The sequence below is a fragment of the Eriocheir sinensis genome, chromosome 14 (assembly GCF_024679095.1).
Source record: "Eriocheir sinensis breed Jianghai 21 chromosome 14, ASM2467909v1, whole genome shotgun sequence".
Classification (NCBI taxonomy): domain Eukaryota; kingdom Metazoa; phylum Arthropoda; class Malacostraca; order Decapoda; family Varunidae; genus Eriocheir; species Eriocheir sinensis.
The window spans coordinates 20,315,152-20,336,825 of record NC_066522.1 but is presented as its reverse complement, the minus strand read 5'-3'; the positions used below and the strand labels follow the sequence as shown (position 1 = coordinate 20,336,825).

At 41.2% G+C, this 21,674-nt stretch overlaps 2 protein-coding genes across 4 annotated transcripts; one reads left to right on the top strand and one right to left on the bottom strand.

Annotated features, from left to right (window-relative positions):
* The first annotated feature begins 186 nt into the window (after positions 1-186).
* Positions 187-12,450, top strand: LOC126998609 (syntaxin-12-like). 2 transcript variants are annotated; one of them, XM_050860522.1, is made up of 8 exons: positions 187-477; positions 3,050-3,202; positions 3,904-4,019; positions 4,251-4,413; positions 6,179-6,310; positions 6,574-6,706; positions 7,104-7,186; positions 8,105-12,450. In XM_050860522.1, exons 2-8 carry the CDS (start codon positions 3,080-3,082, stop codon positions 8,201-8,203), a joined length of 849 nt encoding a protein of 282 aa, XP_050716479.1. In that variant the 5' UTR covers positions 187-477; positions 3,050-3,079; the 3' UTR covers positions 8,204-12,450. The 2 variants fall into 2 exon arrangements, with proteins under 2 accessions (XP_050716479.1, XP_050716478.1); XM_050860521.1 differs by having other exon boundaries at positions 188-466.
* On the bottom strand, positions 12,043-21,431 carry LOC126998608 (uncharacterized). Of its 2 annotated transcripts, XM_050860519.1 has the most exons (7): positions 18,344-18,511; positions 16,810-16,973; positions 16,443-16,628; positions 14,839-14,904; positions 14,563-14,662; positions 13,885-13,992; positions 12,043-12,722 (listed from the first exon to the last, which is right to left on the bottom strand). In XM_050860519.1, exons 1-7 carry the CDS (start codon positions 18,395-18,397, stop codon positions 12,522-12,524), a joined length of 879 nt encoding a protein of 292 aa, XP_050716476.1. In that variant the 5' UTR covers positions 18,398-18,511; the 3' UTR covers positions 12,043-12,521. The 2 variants fall into 2 exon arrangements, with proteins under 2 accessions (XP_050716476.1, XP_050716477.1); XM_050860520.1 differs by lacking the exons at positions 16,443-16,628; positions 16,810-16,973; positions 18,344-18,511 and adding exons at positions 19,405-19,514; positions 21,297-21,431.
* Between the last annotated feature and the right edge of the window lie 243 nt (positions 21,432-21,674).

Genomic DNA, 21,674 nt, shown 5'->3' with positions numbered 1-21,674 from the left:
GCGCAGCAACAGTCCCCAACGGTGCCAGATTGTCGTATTCAGCCTTTTATATTTACCAACTTCCGACCCCAAAACTGTCTCCTGGGCCCCAATAACGAGATTTCTATATATTCATCGTTAAAATAGTTAATTCCTGGTGTTTCTTGGCAATAGTTAGGCGTCAAAATTCGGTAAATACAATGCTCTGAGTACGATAATCTGGCAATGGCCGTGACAGTCCCTAGCCTTGAGTCACGCGGCGGCTGAGCTCCAGGACGGTTCTTCTCCTGTCTCTCCCTCTCCGCCTCGCAGTTTCAGCCTTTGTGCAAGTTATCTCTGTGTTTGGGTGAGTCAGAGCCAGCCACTCACCCAGGGCGGCAGGCACAGGGAGGCGACGGACAGGCTGCTGCTGCTGGTCCACTCAGGGTCACGGGACAGCCTCTTCCTCCTGCTGGCTCCTCCTTCCTGCCACCGCCCACACCTGCAGGTAACGTACAGGTATACCCATGCTGATTAATGGTTGGTAGTTGGGAACGTTTGGAGGTTATGGTTTTCAATAAGCTCAGTCTCCTTTTGACCTGTAACGCTGAATAGTGTCGCTTCTTAGGTCCTCCTCCTCCTCTTGGTCCTCTTTTCTTATATTCACATTACTCAGTGAATATGTTATTGAACTCAAAAGGGCATATATTTACGCCCCTTATTCATAACCTAAGGCATTCGTGGTGTTTTGAGGTGGGTTTACTCATCTGGCTGCGCCAATCATTCTACCACATGACCAGGAAGTATAGCAGGAAAAGTTGGTTGGGCCACAAAATTGGTGGCACGCCTGCCCATAAGTTTGATAGCTACGTGTGACTCTTTGGGCTGGAAGGATGTGCCTTAAGCAGTGTACTTGTCTGCACTTTTCAAAATCATAATGGATTAAGAGCATTGAGTTTTATCCTTTTACTACAACATGAAGGCATGTGTGGTATTTTGAGGTGGTGGATTTAAATTACACATTTACATACTAATTGTGTTCATATCTTAAAATATTCCCTAATGATTTGTGTTGTAATGATTTTCAGCTTTTGTAACTGCCTGGGTATTAGTTTAGTTAGTCAAGATTTCAAAGACAATTTTGATTTCTGCATAAAAAGTGCATTATTTTTCACATGGAGAAGTTGACTTTACTTGAAAATGAATGAACGAATTTGTCACCAACCTACTGCATCCGCCTTTGTTGTGAAGTGCTGAGCACACCAAACTATAAATCTACAGGTCCAAGTTTGAATCTCGGCTTGGGTAGTCTGTGTGCAACACATCCAGTGGTTCATCCTCCCTTTTGGGCTGGTCATTAAATAGGTACCTAGGGAAAGTAAACTGGTAACCTGTCCTGGGGTAATGGGTTATTACCCATGACAGGCCCAAGGGCCATTGTGAGGGAGATGAGTACCAAGGCCATGCGCAGCTATAGTGTATGCCCCAACTCTACCATACCTTCACCTTCTGTTATAGTGGCGATTGTACCGTACCTCTGTAAGGACAACACCCTGGAATGAAGCCCAGAGGAGGGCCACCAAGCTTATCCCAGCTCTGAAGGAGCACTTGTGTGAAGAGATTTGAGTACAATTCAGTTAAATTTATAAAATTCAGCGACTACGTATATCCGAACCAACTTTTTGACTGCTCATCACTTAAGCCGCATCCACATTAGGCCTCACGAGGCGACTCGTGCACCCGGACTCAGAAAAACAATAGAAAATGGAGGTGCATGAGGCGGCTGCCAGCAACTCTGGCAAGAGGCATTTTTGGGGCATGAGGCTAGACTCATTAGTCGTGAAAGGGGCAACATAGGCTGCGTGCTGCTCAGTATCATGGCTGAAAACGTTGATGACAACGTGGAGTGGACACGGAGCAACACTCTTTTTCTTATTGATATTTTGAAGCAGCACCCCTACATCTGGCAGGTGAAGAACAAACATTATAACAATAAACATTATGACTGGCGAGGCAGGATGAGGCAGCCGTGGAAACATAGTGTGGACACACACCCCCGTGAGGCGGTGCATGAGTTGCCTCGTGAGGCCTAGTGTGGACGCAGCTTTACAGCCTTGCTTCTTGCCTGCAGCTGTCTTTTCAGTCCCTCCTTTCAGGTCAACAAGTTATTCTTTATTTTATTACTGATAGGTTACTATCCATAGTGGCAAAAGGTTACTGGTACTATTTTATGCTAATAGTTACTACCAGAAGCTTTATTTGGGATTCTGTTAGTTTAAAAAATGCAGTGTGGCTGGGTGCAGGTCCAGTGGTGACCTTGTAGAAGGTGAAAAAGAAAGAAAAGCAAAGGGAAGAATGGTCGTAGTAGTGCAAAGGTTCAGTAATCAGTGATGGTCTGGCCTGTTTCTCTGGATGTTCTTAGCACCCCTTGCTCTGAGGGTCCGTAATCACCACCAGAAGCAGGCACTCCTTTGCAATCAGGTTGTAGGGGCAGTTAGGTGGAACTGTTAGTTATTTTTAGAGGAAGACAACCAGTACCCCACACTGCTGGCTTACACCATTGTGGTGAGGGAAACAATCTTTGTTATACTATTACAAATGGACCATTATAAAGTATGGTTGTGCAATGTCTACCATGGCCCTACTAGTTCACTGCTGCTTGCAAGCCTGTTCACCACTTCAAGGTGTTGCTCCATGAACAAGGTTTAAAGCATATCTTATTATCCTTTCCATCCCACTTAAAATTTTAGCTCATAATTCAGTTTATTGCACTCTAACACTGGAAGAAGTGTTACTGTTATGAGGAGACAAGAACTTAACTTTTTTGTAACTTGCCTTTCAGAGTAGTTTATTTAGCATGCATTCTTGTAAGGTTATATTCCTCTGAATGAAAGTTCATGTCTGTAACAGAGCTGACTTGTTTTCTAACCCCGTGCATCATTTTGGAGAGGTTATTGCTTTTGTAACAAAAAAAATTGTTTTCTAACTCCTTCCATCATTTTAGAGAGGTTTTTGCCTTAATAACTGTAGGTCTTAGCCTGGATTCTCATGTGTAGAATTCAATGATTTTTATCCTTTGGAAACCTTGCAGGTCTAGCACACGTCAGTCAAGTGAACCAAAATGGCGTCTGGCTACTCAAGGATTGGTGATGAGAGTAGGAATGGACCCCCGCGTAGCTATGGCTCTGTTGCCCCTGCTGTGGGTTTTGCTCCTTCTCCAAGATCAGGAACTGAATTCTTCCAGGTAAGAATTATTATATATTACACACAAAAATGAATTCTCATAGTATGAAAGGTAATTTGGTAAAGGAATAGATGTCATTATACATCCAGTAACAATCTTGCATACATCAAGACCATGATTATTTACATTTGCATTATAAATACCTGTTGCCATTACATTGATTTGATTTGCATCATTCATTCTAGGCATGTAAGAACACTTATTGAAAGCTTCAAAGAATTACAAATTCTTTATAAACAGAGTGAGCTTTGAACTTGAGTCATGTTCTCATGAGGTTGCAAAGGTTGTTTTATAATAGGGAATGACTTGCAAGTTTTGTACAATAGCCAATGCTTTAAACATGCCTCAGTGAAAGACTTAACTAGTCACATATTTTTTTTTGTGTGTGTGTGTGTGGATAGAAGGGCCTTGGGTACCTCTAGGTTATATATTATCCTTAATTTCAGGCTTACTCACACAAAAATGTCTTGTAAAATTTATAAATCTTGGACGCTTGTTGCAGTGGTTGTGGGTATGTATGTTGGTAAATAAATCTAGTTGACTGAACATAAATCTCCTTTACAAAAGGACACTGTGCTGATGGATTTTCAGGGAAAGATTTTTGTAGGTGGTTCACATGTGTCATTTTAAATATTTTGATGAGTGCTTCCTGTATAATTATTGTACACTGAATGATATTTTGATCTTTATTGAATTTTCAGTTATGTGACAAGATCACTACGAATCTCTTTTCGATCAACAATGCCACCAGCACACTTGATCGCTCATTGAAGCAAGTTGGAACACCTACAGACAACCAGCAGCTAAGAGACAGAATGTAAGTTTCAAGTTTGAGTTTGCAACAAAATGCAATACCGGTATCATTTATTTTTTCATTCTCTTCAAATTACATTGCAGTTACATTTTGTTTGGCGTTAGGTGGCGTATTATTGGGGAATAAAATAAGTCTTGTTTTTCATTGATTATGGTAACATATCATAAAGAGAATATTTGTGTGCTTCTCATTCAATACATCTATTTTTATTGCTTATTATTACCTTTGCATCAGTTCACAGATTAACGGCAGTGCTGGATCCTCGGTACAAGACACCACTGGACTCCTGCGCACCCTTCAGCCCCTCGCTCAAGGGGACAGGCAGCGACGAGTCCAAGCTGACAGGTTACACAATGAATTCCAGGCCACTGCCTCGCGCTTTGCTGAAATTCAAAAGGTAACACTTTCTTGTTAATCTGTCCAACTTGATGCGCTGCCCCTGACGCTTCCAGTGTCCCACAATGCACTGTCCTAGGTCTTCTTCTCTTCCTACTATACATATATATCAGTGATTTTCCACTTTCAACACTTGACTTGCTATAGACTGCTTGTTGATGATAGATTACTGTGTAGAGCAGTAAAGACCCTATCCAAAATATTTAAAAAAAAGAAAAAAGCCAATTTAAAAAAAGCTTGTGCTTGACCAAGTAAGGCTGTTCCAGAGTTGACCAGCACTTATGATAGTTTCTTCCATAAATGATTAAGACACAACAAGGGAGCTGGAGCAGAGGAGGGCCATATTAATATAAATTTATATTGCTCTGGAGTACTGGCTTGTGCAACGCAGTGGCAAAGGTGAGGTGGCAAGGTTGAGGGTGACAATTTTAAACAAAGCACAGAACAGGAAATTATGAGTCATGCTATATGCATCTGGAGAGCTAGTTTTGGGTGAATGAGTTATAGGTTGTCGGGTGCACACAAATCTAAACTATTGCTGAATTTGAAAAGTAATCAAACTGTTCCCCGTTTCTCCATCTGATCGAAAAATGAAATCGGCCAGTGAGCGGTCGTGTTCCTCTTGCCCTGCACCAGTGGAGGTTCAGGAGGTGTGAGAGACAGGCAGGCTTTGCTTTGAAATGATGCAGGCTGGACTCATGCCAGATTCCTTTTTTATTTATTTATTTATCTTTTTTTCTTTTAGGCACTGCCTATAGTGCTGGTAGGCTGTCTTGAAGGTTCACTTGGGTAACCCCAGCCTGCTGGTGGCTCAGGTGAATTTATAGTGGTTATCATGATACTATGACATGTGATTCATGCTTGGCCTGTGTTGCCCTCCAATGCTCTTCTTGACCGAAGTCGCTGAAGTTAGGGTTGATTGAATATCTGGCCAGCATGTGGGTAATCTTCTGCCAGTTGGTGTTTGTTTAAAAAATCATGTTTTGGTGGGACTTGAACCTAGGTCCACAGGCTCACCACGCTAGCATACTGACCACCTGGGTACCGCCTCCCCCAGACCAGATCTTTGAGTGATTTACGACATCCATACTGATGCTTCCTGGACAGGTGCTGTATATCCTGGATTTTTGGGCGATTTTTGGATATGTGTCAGGAACTCTGAAAGAGTCTGATGTATCCGATATCTGAAATGTAGAGGTCCAATTCCTAGAGGCTTTACCATATTAAAATTATACATGACATTGGTTATTTGAGCTCAGCTAAGGAGAATTGCTGAAGGATCTCTGTTTTAACTGAAAAGCTCCTGTCTCAACAGACTGTCAAGGAGTTGTGGGGAGATGGTGTTGGTGGCAGGTTTATACATTGCTGTTGCAGCCACTGTCAGGCTTGGGAGTTGTGCAACTTCAATGCTAGGTAACCTATTTTATTGGGTGATCTTTCTTTCTCTTGCTCGTACAACAAAAGTTTCCTAGAACTTTTCTTAACTTCTGTCCTCCCTATGCAGGAAATACTTATGATAATAATGATGATATGAATGCAATGAAATTCACCACAATTGTTTCTTGGTCTTTACCTTTTAAAAAAAAAATTGCAGGACTACTACATACTTACCTTGAGATATAGAAGATTGCTTCCTTTAGAAAAATGTAAAAGGCTTAGTTTAATTTTGTTACAATCATTAACTGATTTAATTTTATAGAAAACTATGAATTAACTTGGGTTTACTGAGAGTGTAAGAGGTCATTCCTGTTTTATCTTCACTGCAGAGAGTGGTGAGCACATTGAGAACAGCACGACTTCCGGCGGACATGGTGGCTATGGAGCAGGACAGTGCATCTACCACGGATACCTTGATTGTAGCAGAACAGCAAAGGCTTGCCAAAATGAAGGAAATAGGGGTAACCCAAGTTATATTTATTGTAGAAATTATTTTGATACTTAATGAGACAAGCTATTTATTCATTTGATAAATACAGGTTTAATGTATGAATGTGCATTTAGCTGGAGCATATTATTTTCTTCATGCCTGCTAAAATATATTGGACAAGGTTGTACTCAAAAGATTGACAAAAAAAATTACATTCCATGCATTGAAACCATGTGAGTGCCTCATAATATTTATCTAATTGAAACAATAATAAGCAAAATATTTAATTCACAGGATCTAGAGTTTGAAACTGCCATGCACTTGGAGCGGGAGCAGAGAGTCAAACAGCTGGAGTCTGACATAATTGACATCAATGAGATCATGAGAGACCTTTCCTCCATGGTCACTGCTCAGGGCGACGTTGTAGGTAAGTCAAAACCATTGCACAAGAAAACTTATTGTGTGGTGACCTTGTTTGGTTTTATTTTTCAATGCAGGGCTGTTCATACCTTGTTTAAAAAATTCAACAAGAAGTACTGAACTGAAAACTGAAATGACTTGGTTAACATTGTGGGTGGGCCCACGCCTGTGGAGCCAAGGTGAGGCAATGTGCATGAGCATGTGATCGGAAAACCCTTCCTCTATTTGAGATGAGGCAGGGATGCTAAGTACATTAAACCCTTGACAAGGCAAACACCATCTTCCTGGTGATTTGTGTTATTGAACACTCACCTGAGGGCTTTCACTGAGAAAAGGATATTAAATGATGTACTAGATATTAAAGAATTCTGCCTCTAATATGGGGAATTTATTTCCTTTTGCAGATTCAATAGAGAACAATGTTGAAGCTGCTGCTGGACACGTAGAGGAGGGTAGAGAGGAACTCATCAAGGCAGCCCGTTACCAGGTGGGAAATTTTCGAATGATTTACCTTGCACTTGGTTGTATATGTAGAGAAGTATACCTTGATTTTCCACACCCGGACCTCCTAGATTTAAGATTTACCATTTAAAATTTTGTCTAATAATAATTTCCATGTAGTATAATTTTTTTCTCAATATCTTGACTGTATTTCTCAGGATATTTGCCAGATATTTTGCACAGAGGCAGTATTGATTTTTTTGTATCTGATTATGAGTGTGTGAACAGTGCACGTTGTATCAACAGTCAAGCATTGATGGTATTATTTCAGTTTTATTTTAAACCATCAATTCCTATAAAATAAACATTTATTGAACACTGACTGTAACTCATGGAATGTCTGCCACTCAGTACACTCAGTGGTGGTGTTGTTTCATCTGGCCATGAGCTGGAAAGCTCCCAAAATTTACATTAATGTATTCTGCATGCCCTCACCATTCATGGCTTCACTTTCACTATAATTACTGTGCACTAAATTGACCCACAAGTCCTGCCCCTCTTCCCTAGCTATGGGAGCTGTTGGTTGGATGAAAGGTGGGTTCAATCAGGAGTCAGTGTTACCTTAGAGGGAGGGTGAGGGTGAGGGAGGAGGTTGAGCTCGGAACAATGTAGTGTGCGATGACTGTAGTTTGCGTAGTAGTGGATTTTTTTGAGGAAATTAATAAAATAAACCACAGTAGAATATTTTATACATTTTTCACAGTGGAAGCTGTTCCTAGCACTTCATAATGCTTTATAATGTTTTAATTTACAATGATTTATTTTTCACACCAGAGAAGATACATCAAGGGCTTTTGATCTCAAAAACCTACTAATAAAGTATCTATGCATGCTTTTCTACCTCAACAGTGTTGCAGAAGAGTCATCAGTGGGTCATATATTAAACAGCTTTTCCTATTTTCAGAACAAGAGTCGACGGAAGCTGTGTGTCTGCATCCTTATTCTGTTTATAGTCCTTGCTATCATTGGGATCATAATTGGAATCCATTTTACCAATAAATAGTAGAATTTATTGATAGAGAATCAAGATGTTACAAGTATTTTTATATAATTACATTTTATATAAATCTGATATTTTACATGTATGCATGACACATTCCATTGATTTTATTATTTTGTTTTGATTAGCACATGACTGAATGGTTAATGACTTCAAAACATTACTTCTAGTCACATTGTGCTGTAGTGACAGTAGGCAGTAGGTACGAGTCCACTTGTTGGAAGCATATGTGACTGGGTATCCTGTTATTGGGAAAAACTACAGTAGTGATTCCATTATTTTAATCCTACATATGTTATTGTGATTTCACTCATGTATTCACAAATTGATGATCTAGGAATCAAGTGATCAAACATTTCAATTTCACTCCAACCGCCACCCAGGAGTATTGAATTTTATACTTTACCTCTAAGTCTTCTTGTTTTCATGTAAATCTTACTGCTTTACAGAGACATATATCATATTACAATTTGGAGAATCAGAATAACTAATGTTTACGATAATTAATGGTTTTATTTTTTGGGTCAAATGATTTTTCATATCATGAGTGCTTCATTACTTAATTATAATTAAGGAACCAGGGAATGAGAAGTGATGCACTGCTCATGACAGCTGAATACAGCAGCTCTGAATCAAGGTTTGGTTGTAGCACCATTGTGAACATAATAGTTGTATAATTGCCACTATATCATTATTATAGGTTATAGGGAATTATAGCTGAACACTTGATTTTCATTATGTATACTTGAGTTGTGGGGATGAAAATGGTGAGGCATCCTTGCAGCATGATATATCAAAGCAATTCATGGTCACCAGGCTGAGTCACTTCATACAGTGGGATCTTGCAAATAATGTCAAATTGGTTACTGAAAAATGCCATTAATAATGAAAATGTTACTTGTGTGACATTGAAAAATGTACAAATGGTTGATTGGCATTGCCACCTCAGGACTTTCATCCATTTTTATAGTTTCAAGCTCTCCTATATTTTTTTTTGCTGAAATGATAAGGTTAGATATCGAATCAATATGATTACTATAATAAACCTTTAAGGTGTTTGGTGTGGTGATTGTACAAGGTTTTTGCATGGGGGCTACTGTAACGTACCACCGGCTGCATCCCCATTCTGGCCTCTTGTCCCTGCCTCACACACTTAGGTCAACAGGTCATCAACTTGTCATACCCAACTCTTACAACCGCTGATTATAGAGGCGCAAGTATCATTCAGCAGCACGAGTGCGTTAAACCATAGTGCGAAAACTTCCAAGCTAGGCTGCGGCTGAGGATGAGACAATAAGAATAATGCACATGGCAGTTGTTTTATCCATAATTCATCATGCGTTGTCTGCAAGTCTTAGTCCACATGTAAAAAGCGTTGAGTGATGGTACATAGGTAGTTCACTGGACTAATCTGCAGAATATGACAATTCCTGCAGTTTGCCTCTCGTCCACAACATCCTCGGTACCACCCAGTGCTATGTTTACCTTTGTGACCTGAAATTGACCTCTCCTCTGGCCTCTTATTTTTATTTTGTTGGAGCAGCATTTAGGCAGCTTTTTTGTTGTTGATTTAGTTTTTTGCCCTTGCTGTGAAAAAGAAAAAAAATTAGGAGTCAGATGACACATTATGAGTAAAACAAATGATTGTTGTACTAATCTTTATTGTCTCATACATTGTCTTTATTGTCTCAGGTCACCTACTAGCTCAGAAGTTCTTACACACTGTGATTTAAAGGGACAAGAGTGGTGTTGTGTGATATTTTTGCATCTAAAACCAGTAGTTGAAAGATTTGGCTTACATAGGTTTGATGATGTGTTGATGGAATTGGGTGAGCCAAATGTAAAACGCCTGAGCGGGGAAGCTGCCACTGGTATGCTACCCTCCATGCATAAAACTAAATTAAGATAGCAGCCTCAATGGTAAAAGGTTAAGTTAGGAGCATATGCTATCGCTGTGTGTGGCAACGCTGCCCATCTCAGTCCCATTGGCTCTTGAGCCTGTGGTGGGACAGAACCCATTAACCCGACACTGAACCAGTGTAACATCTTGGTTACCAAAGTTTACCATCCCCAGGATTTATTGACCATCACGAAAGGAAAGATGAAACAGCTGGATGAGCTGCATGCCAACTGCCAAAACCGGGATTTGAACCAGTGTTGCCAAATTGTTGTATTCTGAATATTGCATTTACCATTATTAGGCTCCAAGATGGTTGTAACCACACAAATAACGCTAGCAAGTTAAAGTTAGCGTTATAACTTAAATATTGATGTTTTTTGTTCCTTTTTGTTATAGTCGTCAGTCAGAAACTACAAAAATGCAATGTGCTGAGTACGCTAATATGGCAACGCTGATTTGAACCCAGGCTCGCAGAGGCATATATCTTTCATGGGGTTACTATTTTACTTTATTGATATATGATGAAGTCAATTGCTTAGGCTATGTTTTAAAGAGTGGAAAACGCTACATTTCAAGCCCAAGTTTCGGTGGGGGCTGACTACTACTACTGTTCATCCCCCTCTACCTTGATAGGGTGAGCACTCCCTTGTTAAAGCTATATGGTTTCACAGACATTGTTGCTGAAACCTCTGCAGCTCATTATTGTAGGTGTATTTCTTGAAAGTTTTCTATATGGATGAGGGTGGCACTGTCTTTACATGGAAGATGAGCTAGTACCAAAGAAGTATTGTGGTCCTATGTTTGTGCTGATGGCCAGTTTGCTCAGCAATGAAATATGTACAAATGTTATAACAATCATCAGAGTGTATGAGTTAAAGTGTAAATTTTTTTCTATTGAGTAGCTATATGTAATGTCAAGAGTTTGGAGGCTGATGTAAAAAATAGTTTATACCTTTGAAGTGAGTATTAAGTTACGAATAGGATGATATTAAATCATGAAAAAGCATGTTATAAATACTAGTATCAGAACTTGTTTTAAAAAATCTCAAAGTCGGTGGTTTACCAGTCACAAGTAATGAACCCCTTCAGGTGCTCCTTTTCATGGTTTTTGTCAGGGCAGTCTTCCCAACCACCATCATGAATGCTGCTTTGTACAATTATTCTTTAAGCAATGGGGGACATTCATCGTTGATGTATGTAGCGGGGAGTATTATCTAAATGACCTGTTTGGCCAGTACTGCCCTGAACATACAGCAGCTGTGAAAGTCTTCAATTTAACTTGCATTTGTTATGGAAGTACATTTAAGAGCACATAGGAATGATCGTACAAAATGACTTACTAGAAAAGAACATTGATTAAACTGTGTGTTTAGAATAGTGAACTGTGATCAACATGAAACTTTAAGGGTCATGTCAGCCAAATGTGAATGTGATTTTGACCAAAGCTTCTTTATAGTGAAATGCAAAAAAAACCCCACAGTTTTAAAGATACAGTGATCTGCTACAAGGATACTTGAGTTAACATCAAAGGAAGTGAGCATGGCATTGACTCTCTCATCATCTTTCTCTCATTAGTCTTAACCTCATCCCACTTGCTCAAAGGAGACAATTGCACCCTGTTGTGAAAAATCCCTCAGCCCGCAAGATTTCTAGGAATCATTTGTGCACGATAAGATAATAATAGAAAGTCAGTAAATGTAGTACTACTAGGGCCCAGTCAATACCTATCCTTAACCCGTGCCTAATGAAATTGCCAGCACACAAGAAAGTGATTAACTATTCAATTCAACATTTTATTTCAATATCTTTTTCCTTTTACTTTTATTCAATGATTTTTTTGTCACTGATCTCTTCTGTACTGATCAGAAAATACTGGTTGATATTACCAAAAAGTATTCTTGTTAAAAAATGTTGTGGTTTTCAGGTTAATCAAACTAGGTGCTACTGATTATGTTTATTACTCAGCATGACTTATTTAGAGTGCAGTAACTCATCTATTTACAGTTTTTGGTGCCGCACCATAATGGAATTGTGATATGATAGCAATAACTTGTTCATTTATACCTTTATATAATTATAAGGATGATACTGAGCTTTAAATTGTATGTAACACTAAATAGGATTTTACGTGTTTCGTATACAAGTTTAAAGATATAAGGTCATCAATCTGGGAACAGGACTACCAACATTTTAATGAATTGGAATATTGTTTACAGAGCAAACTTAAGGTTTTAATGTTTTTAAAGTCTATATATATTATATATACGTTACAACAGAATATTAGATGAAATCTTTTAATATTATTTGAAGATACAGAATGCCATTATTTCCAATAAAACAACTACACATGCTTTTGTTTCAAACAGTGAAGTAAATTGAAAGAATGATGTGCATTATTTGGGGCTGCACAAGGAAGGTGTTCTACATATAGATAAATCCATTGTAAATTACAGTAGAAACTAACTTGATTTCATTACTACCTTCTTTCTCATGGGAATTTTCCTCTTGACTATCTTGTTCCTGGCTATCCTGCTCCTGTTCATCTTGGCTGTCATGGTGTTGGTGATCTTCAGCTTCGAGTGTGTCAATATCAAATGAGACGTCTTGTCCGTATGAGTAGTCCTGTCATATTAATGTTGTAATTAGGATCAAGTAATTATGTGCTTAAATATGAGGACAAATAATTATCTTTTTACAAACCATAACAGCATAATTGTGGCCCGGGGATAAATTGCCTCACCCACCCTATGATGTCATCCCCCTCCCAGGGGCCCTCTGAGCACAGGACACTTTCCCATCTCAAGTATTTCATGGCAGGAGCCATTGACTTGCTCAACCCATGAGCTTTGTTGGCGTTGGGCCCTTTGCTTCCTTCACTCAAGTTGGTCTCTTACAGATGCAAGCTGGTGATCAGGTTTGACTTCTGCATAGCATGCCCACAAAGATAGAGTTGGCGTTCACAGATTATTAATTATGCAGGTCAGACCAAGATTTAGTTTCACCGAGTAATCACGGATTTGACACAATTACTCCAGAGATCTCATGATGCAGTGTAGACACATTACCAAAGGCATCAATTTGCCTCTTCAAGCCACTATTTAGTATCATGGCTCACAGCCATAAAGTAAGACCGAGCACCAGCAACTTGAAGATCTGAATCGTTGTCTTTTAAGCACAGGGATCGACAATGCTAGGCTGACATCAGCCGATAGTCAGTCCTATCCCCTTCATGAGCCGTCACCCGGTAATAGCCTCCGGTCCCTCCTCGGAAGAACGTATATGCTTGACCCTGATGGGCTCCACATAGCCCGTGTCCCCACCCTTAAGCAACTTTGCAAACTTCCTGTATTTTGTTAACTTGTCAAAAAGACTGCAGTTTGCTGAGGGCTCCTTCATGATTAATTCTTTGGAATTTTTGAATGGCTAGGAACAGGTCCTCAGACCTTTGTCATAATGCTGTTGCTATACGATTGATCACTCCAATATGTATTTGAGGAATATAATCCAATCCTACAGTGAGGGATAGCTGTACTGCTACCACTTTGGCTAAAAGTGATCAATTTCAGTCAACGGGAGTTTTGTTTTCCTGCTGCTTGCTGATAAGGAACAAAAGGCATAATAATCCATCCCATGTGGCCATCCTGCCTGTTCAAGTATAAGAAGCCTGCTTGCTGACCTGGGCAGTGCTACATCGTATGTATTTATAAAAAAAGGAAAAGATAAAAGATATAGCAAAATTGAAAAAAAAGTTGCTAGTGTCTTGTATTCTTAAGAGCATCCTTACCCTTGTGCACCAGATGTGTTTCTCAGGCAGAGGCATTGGCATGCTCAGGTCAAGGTTGGTCAGCCAGAAGGAGGCAACAATGCAGTCACTTATCACCTGCACATTAACCTAAGTGAGAAAAAAATGGTTTTAATGCTTTGCTGCCATTACATCCTAAAATTGTTTTATTTTGAAGCTTTTAAATCAAGATTTTCACAAAATCAAATGAAAATGATCTTATCACAGGGTATAGAACCAATAGTGTTATGGATCAGGCATGAGACAAAGTGTGTTAAAGTAGAAAACATATAGTGCTCAAAAGGTGAGGGGTAGGTATGGAAATTCTTCCCTTCTGCTTAGAAAATAGTGCAGATCCTTGAAAGTAATTCTGCCTCTGGAATAGGGTAAGTATATGTAGACTCTTCAGGCTGAGAAGGATGTGAAATGCGAGGACAACGTTAGGGCCTATTACGGGGAAATTCAAGGAATGGCTAGCTCTGTGTCATAGCAGAATAGACCGATTGTACATCTTTCTCTTTAGGGTGAGTGGCAGGTTGCTATTCATGATAGTTCTTTTTACTAGAAGTGCTCCATCCTATTATATCTGAGCATTAGAATATTGATCAGAGTGACAAAATGCATGTTTGTGATTTAGTGAACTGTTAATCTGGCAACATAATGGACAAGGCAGGATCTCACCCTGAAAGGCTGGTAGAGTTGGATGTCAGGGAAGTTGTCGCCCTCGAGCACAATCTTCTCCGTGTGTTCCTGGTTGTGGGTGTAGCCCATCACTGCCCGTCTGTGGATCACCAAATAAAAGGTAAAAAAGGTCGCTCACTGAGAAATATGCTTTTGCAAAAGTGATAAGTATTGGTATTTTGCTAAAACACACACACAAACTATTAATTTCTTTACATATTTATTTGTTTATTGTAAACGCATAAAAAAACCCCAAATGCTGAGGACCAAACTGACCTTTCATTGAAGTTGAAGTTCAGGAAGAAGATGGCTTCTTCATCCTTAAGAATCCGCACCTGGAAACTAAGAACAAAGCACTTAACAATTATATGTAAATTAATACACGTTGACAGGAGTTGACGTTTAGAGAGCACCATTAGGTACACATAAAAACAGCATCAGTATTTACCCCCGAGGAATGTGAAATAGTTCCTTATGTTGAATAGAGAAGTTAATCATTGTCTCCTTGTGGTCAGTGTTTAATGATTTCAGGTTTGTAAAATACACAAACAGCATATGTAGTACCACTGTTTTCCGCTCCACTAAGAAAGGAGAAAAGGAGAAAAAATTGGAAAGATAAATGTGTAATTTCAATGGATTGCTTTGGATTAGGTATACCGTACACCACTACATAACTAAACTGCATCGAGCACGGCTGGTAATTATAAAAAAAAAATCAATAGCAGTATTACCTGAGCCTCCTTGTGCACAGCAAAGAAAATGTAAATGAATAGTCAAGGAATGCTCAATACCCCTGTTGTGGAAGATGTCACACTTTTTAAAATAACCGCATTTATTACGTGATTGGTTATAAAGATGCCTCAACAAAGCTGCCATTATTATTTATATTTTTTTTCGCTTCGGTCTATAGCGCCTTCATGACCTGGGTTGATAATATTCTCAGACACTTCCGCCCCTCACATCGTCAATATCCAAGGGCCTAAAAGGAGATCAGTCGGGTCCACGTGTTTTTTTGGATCATGGTACAGAGGAAGGGTCAAACTACCACCAGGGTCATTTGACTACCCCCGGAGATGCCCCAAACTCCCACGATAGCCTTGTTCACCCGGTAGCAGCGACGGACCAAATTTGTGGCTTTACCGTGTACCAGCGATGGGCCAAATTTCTCCCAAAATAGATGATGCATAAACTGATCACATATGCGTTGATATATATTATGAAATGGTTTGCGTGAGTGATGATTCTTTCTCATTATTTTACTTAGAAGGGCCTTTAACCTAACCTAAGAAACATGGCCCCCGCAGCTACCGGGTTAAATAGGTGATCTTGGACGCCGAAAGAATTGAGAGTACGGTCCCTGTATCATGCATGGTCTGGCAAACCTATCATCAGCCTGACCTCTGTCGCATCATCAACAACATTAGCACCGTAACTATCACATGGATCACTACCATCACGCAATACCTGCCACTACCCCAAATGCTTTATTTATTTATTTTTACCAAGGGTGTAGTGAGAAGAGGAAGTGGGTTAGTCAACTCTGCCAGATTATCGTACTCAGAGCATAGTATTACTGGTTTTTGACGCCTAACTATTGCCAAGAAACATCAGGAATTATCTATTTTAACGATGAATATAAATGAATCTAGTTATCGGGGCCCAGGAGACAGTTTTTGGGTCGGAAGTTGGTAAATAGAAGAATCTGAGTACGATAATCTGGCAACGCTGGGGTTTGTGGTGAAGGTTCAAAGTCGGGGGAAAAGGAGAGACAGTAGGAGTGTACAGTTGCATGGTGTAGGTTCGTTGGCTGTTCTCTTGTAGCTATTGTCACCCCTTAAACCACTATCTTCATACAACGGTGGACAGCTCTGATTACTCACTCGCGGTAGTTCTGGAGGATTAATGTTGCCTCCAGGTAATAGTTGAGGCCCAACGTGGATTCGGCGAGGGTGGTTTCGAAATGGTAGGGAAGAGACTGCTCCCCCGATTCCGCCAGTTTCGGGTAATGTTTCTTCTCGCTCTTCACCGCCATCTGGTACAAATACCACATCAGGGGCAGCGCCATTCTGAGGACACCAGGGAACGATAAAGATGGGCGCAGTCCTGATATTATTACTATTATCATTATTATTATTATTTTCATTAATATTGTCATTATTATTTTTTGTAACGAGACATAGGCAAACATGATATGAAGAAACTCCATGTATTAAACAGTATGCATTATTTGCAGGAAATTTCACTTACTTGCTGACCAAGCCAAGCTCCGCCAGTCTGGCATTGGTTGTCTTCGTCATGTTATTCATGGTTGAATAGTTTTCAAACCATTCGTTTCTTTTGGAGTTCAAGGAATTGAAACTTTCCTGCAGTGCCGAGGACACCTGCTCCACGGCCACAGACCGCGCCCCGGCCTGGAAAGGCAAGGCAGGTGAGGGGCTGTGTTGAAAATGCGGCTTAAGTGGCCGTGAAATATGAATAAGGCTAAATAAACGTAAACGTGTGTTTTTACATTCTGCTATTGTGAAAACACACACACACAGGCGGTGGCCGAGTGGCTAGTGTGCGGGCGTGGTGAGCCAGAGGACCTAGCGTGGACGAGGTTCAAATCCCCACCGAAAAAGGATCAAAAGTGTCTTTTGATCCTGCACCGAAACACGCTGATTTTTCAAGTCATCGCCGAGTGGCGGAAGATTACCCACATGCTGTCCTGATCTTCAATCAACCATAACTTCAGCGACTTCGGTCAAGAGGAGCACCGGGGCGCAGCATGGGGCCAGCAGGGCAGCCACTATAAATAAAATTAGCCTGCACCACTAACGGGCTGGGGCAGTCCATAAGGCCCCTCAAAAAAGCCTACCGGCGCTACAGGCAGCGCGCGCGCGCGCTGCCACACACACACACACACACACACACACACACACACACACACACACACACACACACACACACAGTCCTCCCTCCTACCGAATACACACAAGATGAAACCATATATTGTTCTCAGAACTTACGCATAAGTCGTACCTTACAACATGTCTGTCAAAATATATTGCCTTTTCTATCACGGTAAAGTAAGATGTGCAATCGAGGTAGAGAAGCCCCGCACCCCTTTGTTTTTAACCACGTTTGGAGGCGTCGTGTTTCCACCATGCGATTTAAGTGTCCACAGCTTTTTCTTCGGGGTAGGGGGGGAGGGGAGAATCACCCTTGGACAACCAAATCGAATTCGTCTGTCCCCAACGCCAGCGTTACAATGAAGCCTTTGGGCAGCAGCATAGGTGATGGGACGGCCAGCAGAAGGTCCCTCTAAGGGACAATGGCAGTTGTTCCCAGGCCCCAGTCAGGTGGACCACACCCAAATAATCGGGTCTACTGTAGGTCCCGGGCATATGTCAGAATCCATCTCCCCAGTGGCAGCATCCCTCTGCTGGAAGATGAGTCCCCAGGTGGCAAAGTGAGGCCGCCTCAGTAATACGATTCCGTCCTGGGATGGCCCTGACCATGGGACCCATGTAGATATATAGCTCCACACTGTACCATCAATGAACCGCCTTATATATTTACAACATACAGCAAATGTAGGCCACACAAAGGGCTCAAATTATCACACTTAAATATCAGCGACACATAGTTTAGACACCTTAGGCATTCTCCCGTAAGGATGGCATCTTACCCCACCCTCTCCTATTATTTGACTTTTCATGTAAAATGAGCCAAACGTGACAACACAATTTGAGCTTGATCTGTGTCGTGCTTCCGAAACGATGAATCAAAAGGCACATACCTGGGCCACGAGGACGGCCAGCAGCCCCGCCACCAACACTGCCGTAACTTTCATGGCTGCTCCTGCTCACACCCGACTGCGGTTTGCTCTTAGTGAAGGAGTTACTTCGCTGCCCTGGCCGCTCCAAGTGACTAACAACTCCACTGTGCACAACAATGCCGGCTGGCCGTTGGTCAAGCCATATTTATCTGGTTATCTACCGTTGTTATCTAGAGGTCATCGAGATGCCATGTGTTATCTCCCAGCTACCTGATCTTGAAGCTTCCTAAACTATCAAAATAAGACGAGAAAACCTTAACTCAAGTCGTCCCTGCCTGAATATAAAACTGAATCACAACGGGAGAGTGAGTGCTTTAATGAAGGACGTCTGTGTCTTATTATAGTCTATTCAGATGTACTTATCATTTGAGCCGCTGGTATCGGCATCTCAGGCTCGTCAGCACTTTGGCGGTCTTTCACAACAAATACTCTCGATAATTTTTCCTCGTGATATTTTGTTGCTAAGGCGTACTGGATGACCCTCTTGGAAAAATGTCATAAATGTCATACTAGCAGCGATACACGAAGGTTGTTTTGATATTCACGAGAATCAACAAACATTATGGGGTAGACCTTAGAAACGAAAAGAGGGAGACAATTATGAACCACCACAACACCCTCGCTGCCAGGAGCTTATCAATGAGAGGGTTAATCAAGGAGCAGAGTTCATCGTCACTCCTCCTCCAGGTCATGCACATGTAAGCTGCTTGGCGGGGAAATTATACCTTGCAAATTATGTTCGTTGCATTGGGTCAGTTTTATATTTGTCGCACTGAGTCAGCTTCTCCACATGGTCCAAATTCATTACACAGTTATGCATACAATAAGGGGATGTAAATTACTTGTATTCTCGAACATATTTACATTAGTATACTTCACATACATTGACTGAAGTGGCAGAATCGGACTATCAAATGAAGGGGCATGTGTTCGATCTCACTGACGGCTCAGATTTTTCTCTATTTATTGGGGAGTGAGAGGCGGAGGTGGGAGAGGTCGGCATGCACAGGTAAAACACTCACGCATGTTGCTCAGCCCTCGTCCTCCTTTTCTTGTCACCAGCAGTGCTTGTTGAGGGCAGCCACCAGCCGCCGCCATGTTCCCACGTTTCTCTCCGCGACTCCACCTTAACCTGCGGGTCCATAATAAAGAGATGATTAAAAGCAACACTGAGGCTGCTGTAAGGCAATATTAGCTTAATTTATGGTTCATATAATTATGTCCTCTGAGAGATTAAGGGGATATAAACAGAGACGTGTGGGTCAGTAGTTAAAGTCTTTATGGTCCTCCACTAACTTTTACGTCCAGAGTGTCCAGTCATTGCGGCAGTGTCGAGTGTTCGGCATCCATTCCAGGTGGGTGTTGGTAATGGTGTAAATTTTTAGAATCCAAACTTGTATACCTTTTAGATAATATTATTCACATGATATTTAGCAAATGGCGGTATATAGTAGTTGGTGAAAATTAAATTAAAATGGAATTCACATAGATGTCCAATTCCCATTAATAAGCATGGATCGACAGCAGTGATTAGACGATTGCTCTCAACAGAGCCCAAATAAGGAAAGAGGAAACCAGTTATATCTTTGAAGTAGTGCCTATTCGGTCGGCAGTAAATATACTCGGTGAAATTCAGGCAGGAAACGGGTTGTCTATTCCGGCTAAATGAAACAATAAAAAAATGTTCCAAAACCTCGTAAATGGAATAACGGATGATGTATAGGACAAAAATGCCTCCCACATAACGGATGGGAGGGTTTGAGACCGCCCATTCGTCTCCAGTCCGCCCGGCGATCGAGCCCGGATTCACTGGGTTGCAACAATGGGCGCCGTTGCTAACCACTGCACGGCCTTATTCCCATACAACAGTAAAGTGGTCTAAGGACAGAATGACGTTGTTAGCTGAGAGCAGGGAATACCCGAGTCGTCTTCCTACTAATCACCTTTTGACCCCACCCTACCATTCTCCTGGCGTCATGTAGGCAAGCACGCACGCACGCACGCACACGACCAAGTGAAATGAACCCACAAGCAGTTCAAACCGTTCCGAGGTCGTTGACTTTACCTCTTAACAACCATTCTCGGTGATTTCAATAGGAAGTCAGCTGATATAACTTACCATTCGCATCTACAGACTGAAACCAAAATACCACCATTATGATGACGAAATCTATATACCACCGAAAACAGCATCTGCCATTTGGCCCACGAAGCAAAAATATGAATAGCTTATTTACTTGCTCGAATCTCAATAATCGTGAAACCTGAACTAGCACATGATGAATTTTCTTGTGCTCATCAGCGGTTTATGACACACGTTCGTACAGTGCTTTACGATTTTGGCTCTTCGTCTCATTTTTATACTAAAAACTCTACACATCAAATTGGCTGAAGGATAATTATGGCAAAAACATATTTTCATTTCATACTATTAAGTGGATGCTGACTTGCAAATTCTTGTTTTCCTCATTATCAGTATGAACCTTTACAAGCGAGAAGAGGCTACCTTGCATTTACTGTGGTCAATAGATGGAGATTTAAATGAGTTAAAGACGGGCACACAACCGAAAAGTAAGCCAGATGAGGAGGAGGGTTGCGGGCCAGACTTTATTTACACTGACGAGTAGTTCGGCAATGGAGATAAACAACGATGCTTCCTTAATTTGTAGATTTGGACAGGGGGGGGGGGAGGGGGGGGGAAACTGAGATAATATAGTGTGTGTGTGTGTGTGTGCAGGACAGCAATGCAGAAGAGATTACGTAAGGCAGTAAATTTCTAGGCTTACCTTTCTATCACTACACAGAAGGCTTCGTAAAGGGGAGGAAGAAATGTCACCGAGATGGAAAAGCTGAGCACTGTTCAACATCACAAAACACCCTAGAAACAATGAAAAAAAGGATAAACATCCCTCACCCTTCTCTGTCTCCTTGCTGGCCGGTGCCTGCGTTGCTTGTCTGTGAGCCCGAGACTGCTCTCCCTCCTCCCTCCTCCCCCGGCCGGCCTGCGTGCGCACCTGCCTTGCCTTGTTTGCATAGCTTTGCACTGATGTTCAGACCACACAGACTAGGCGGTGACGATGATGATGTGTGTTTGTCGCCGATGTAGTTAGGAAATGGTCCATAGATCAGGTGACATCTCAAAAGCTGAGTTTATAACTACAAAGTTTATAACTGGCAGTACGTAGCCAAGGCTAATGGAGACAACCAGTTCCACTCACGAATAGTTTCCCGGGCAGGGAATCCGAACTCTGTCGCAGGAGTCTGCCTCTACCCACTAGGTCGCCGCGGCCAC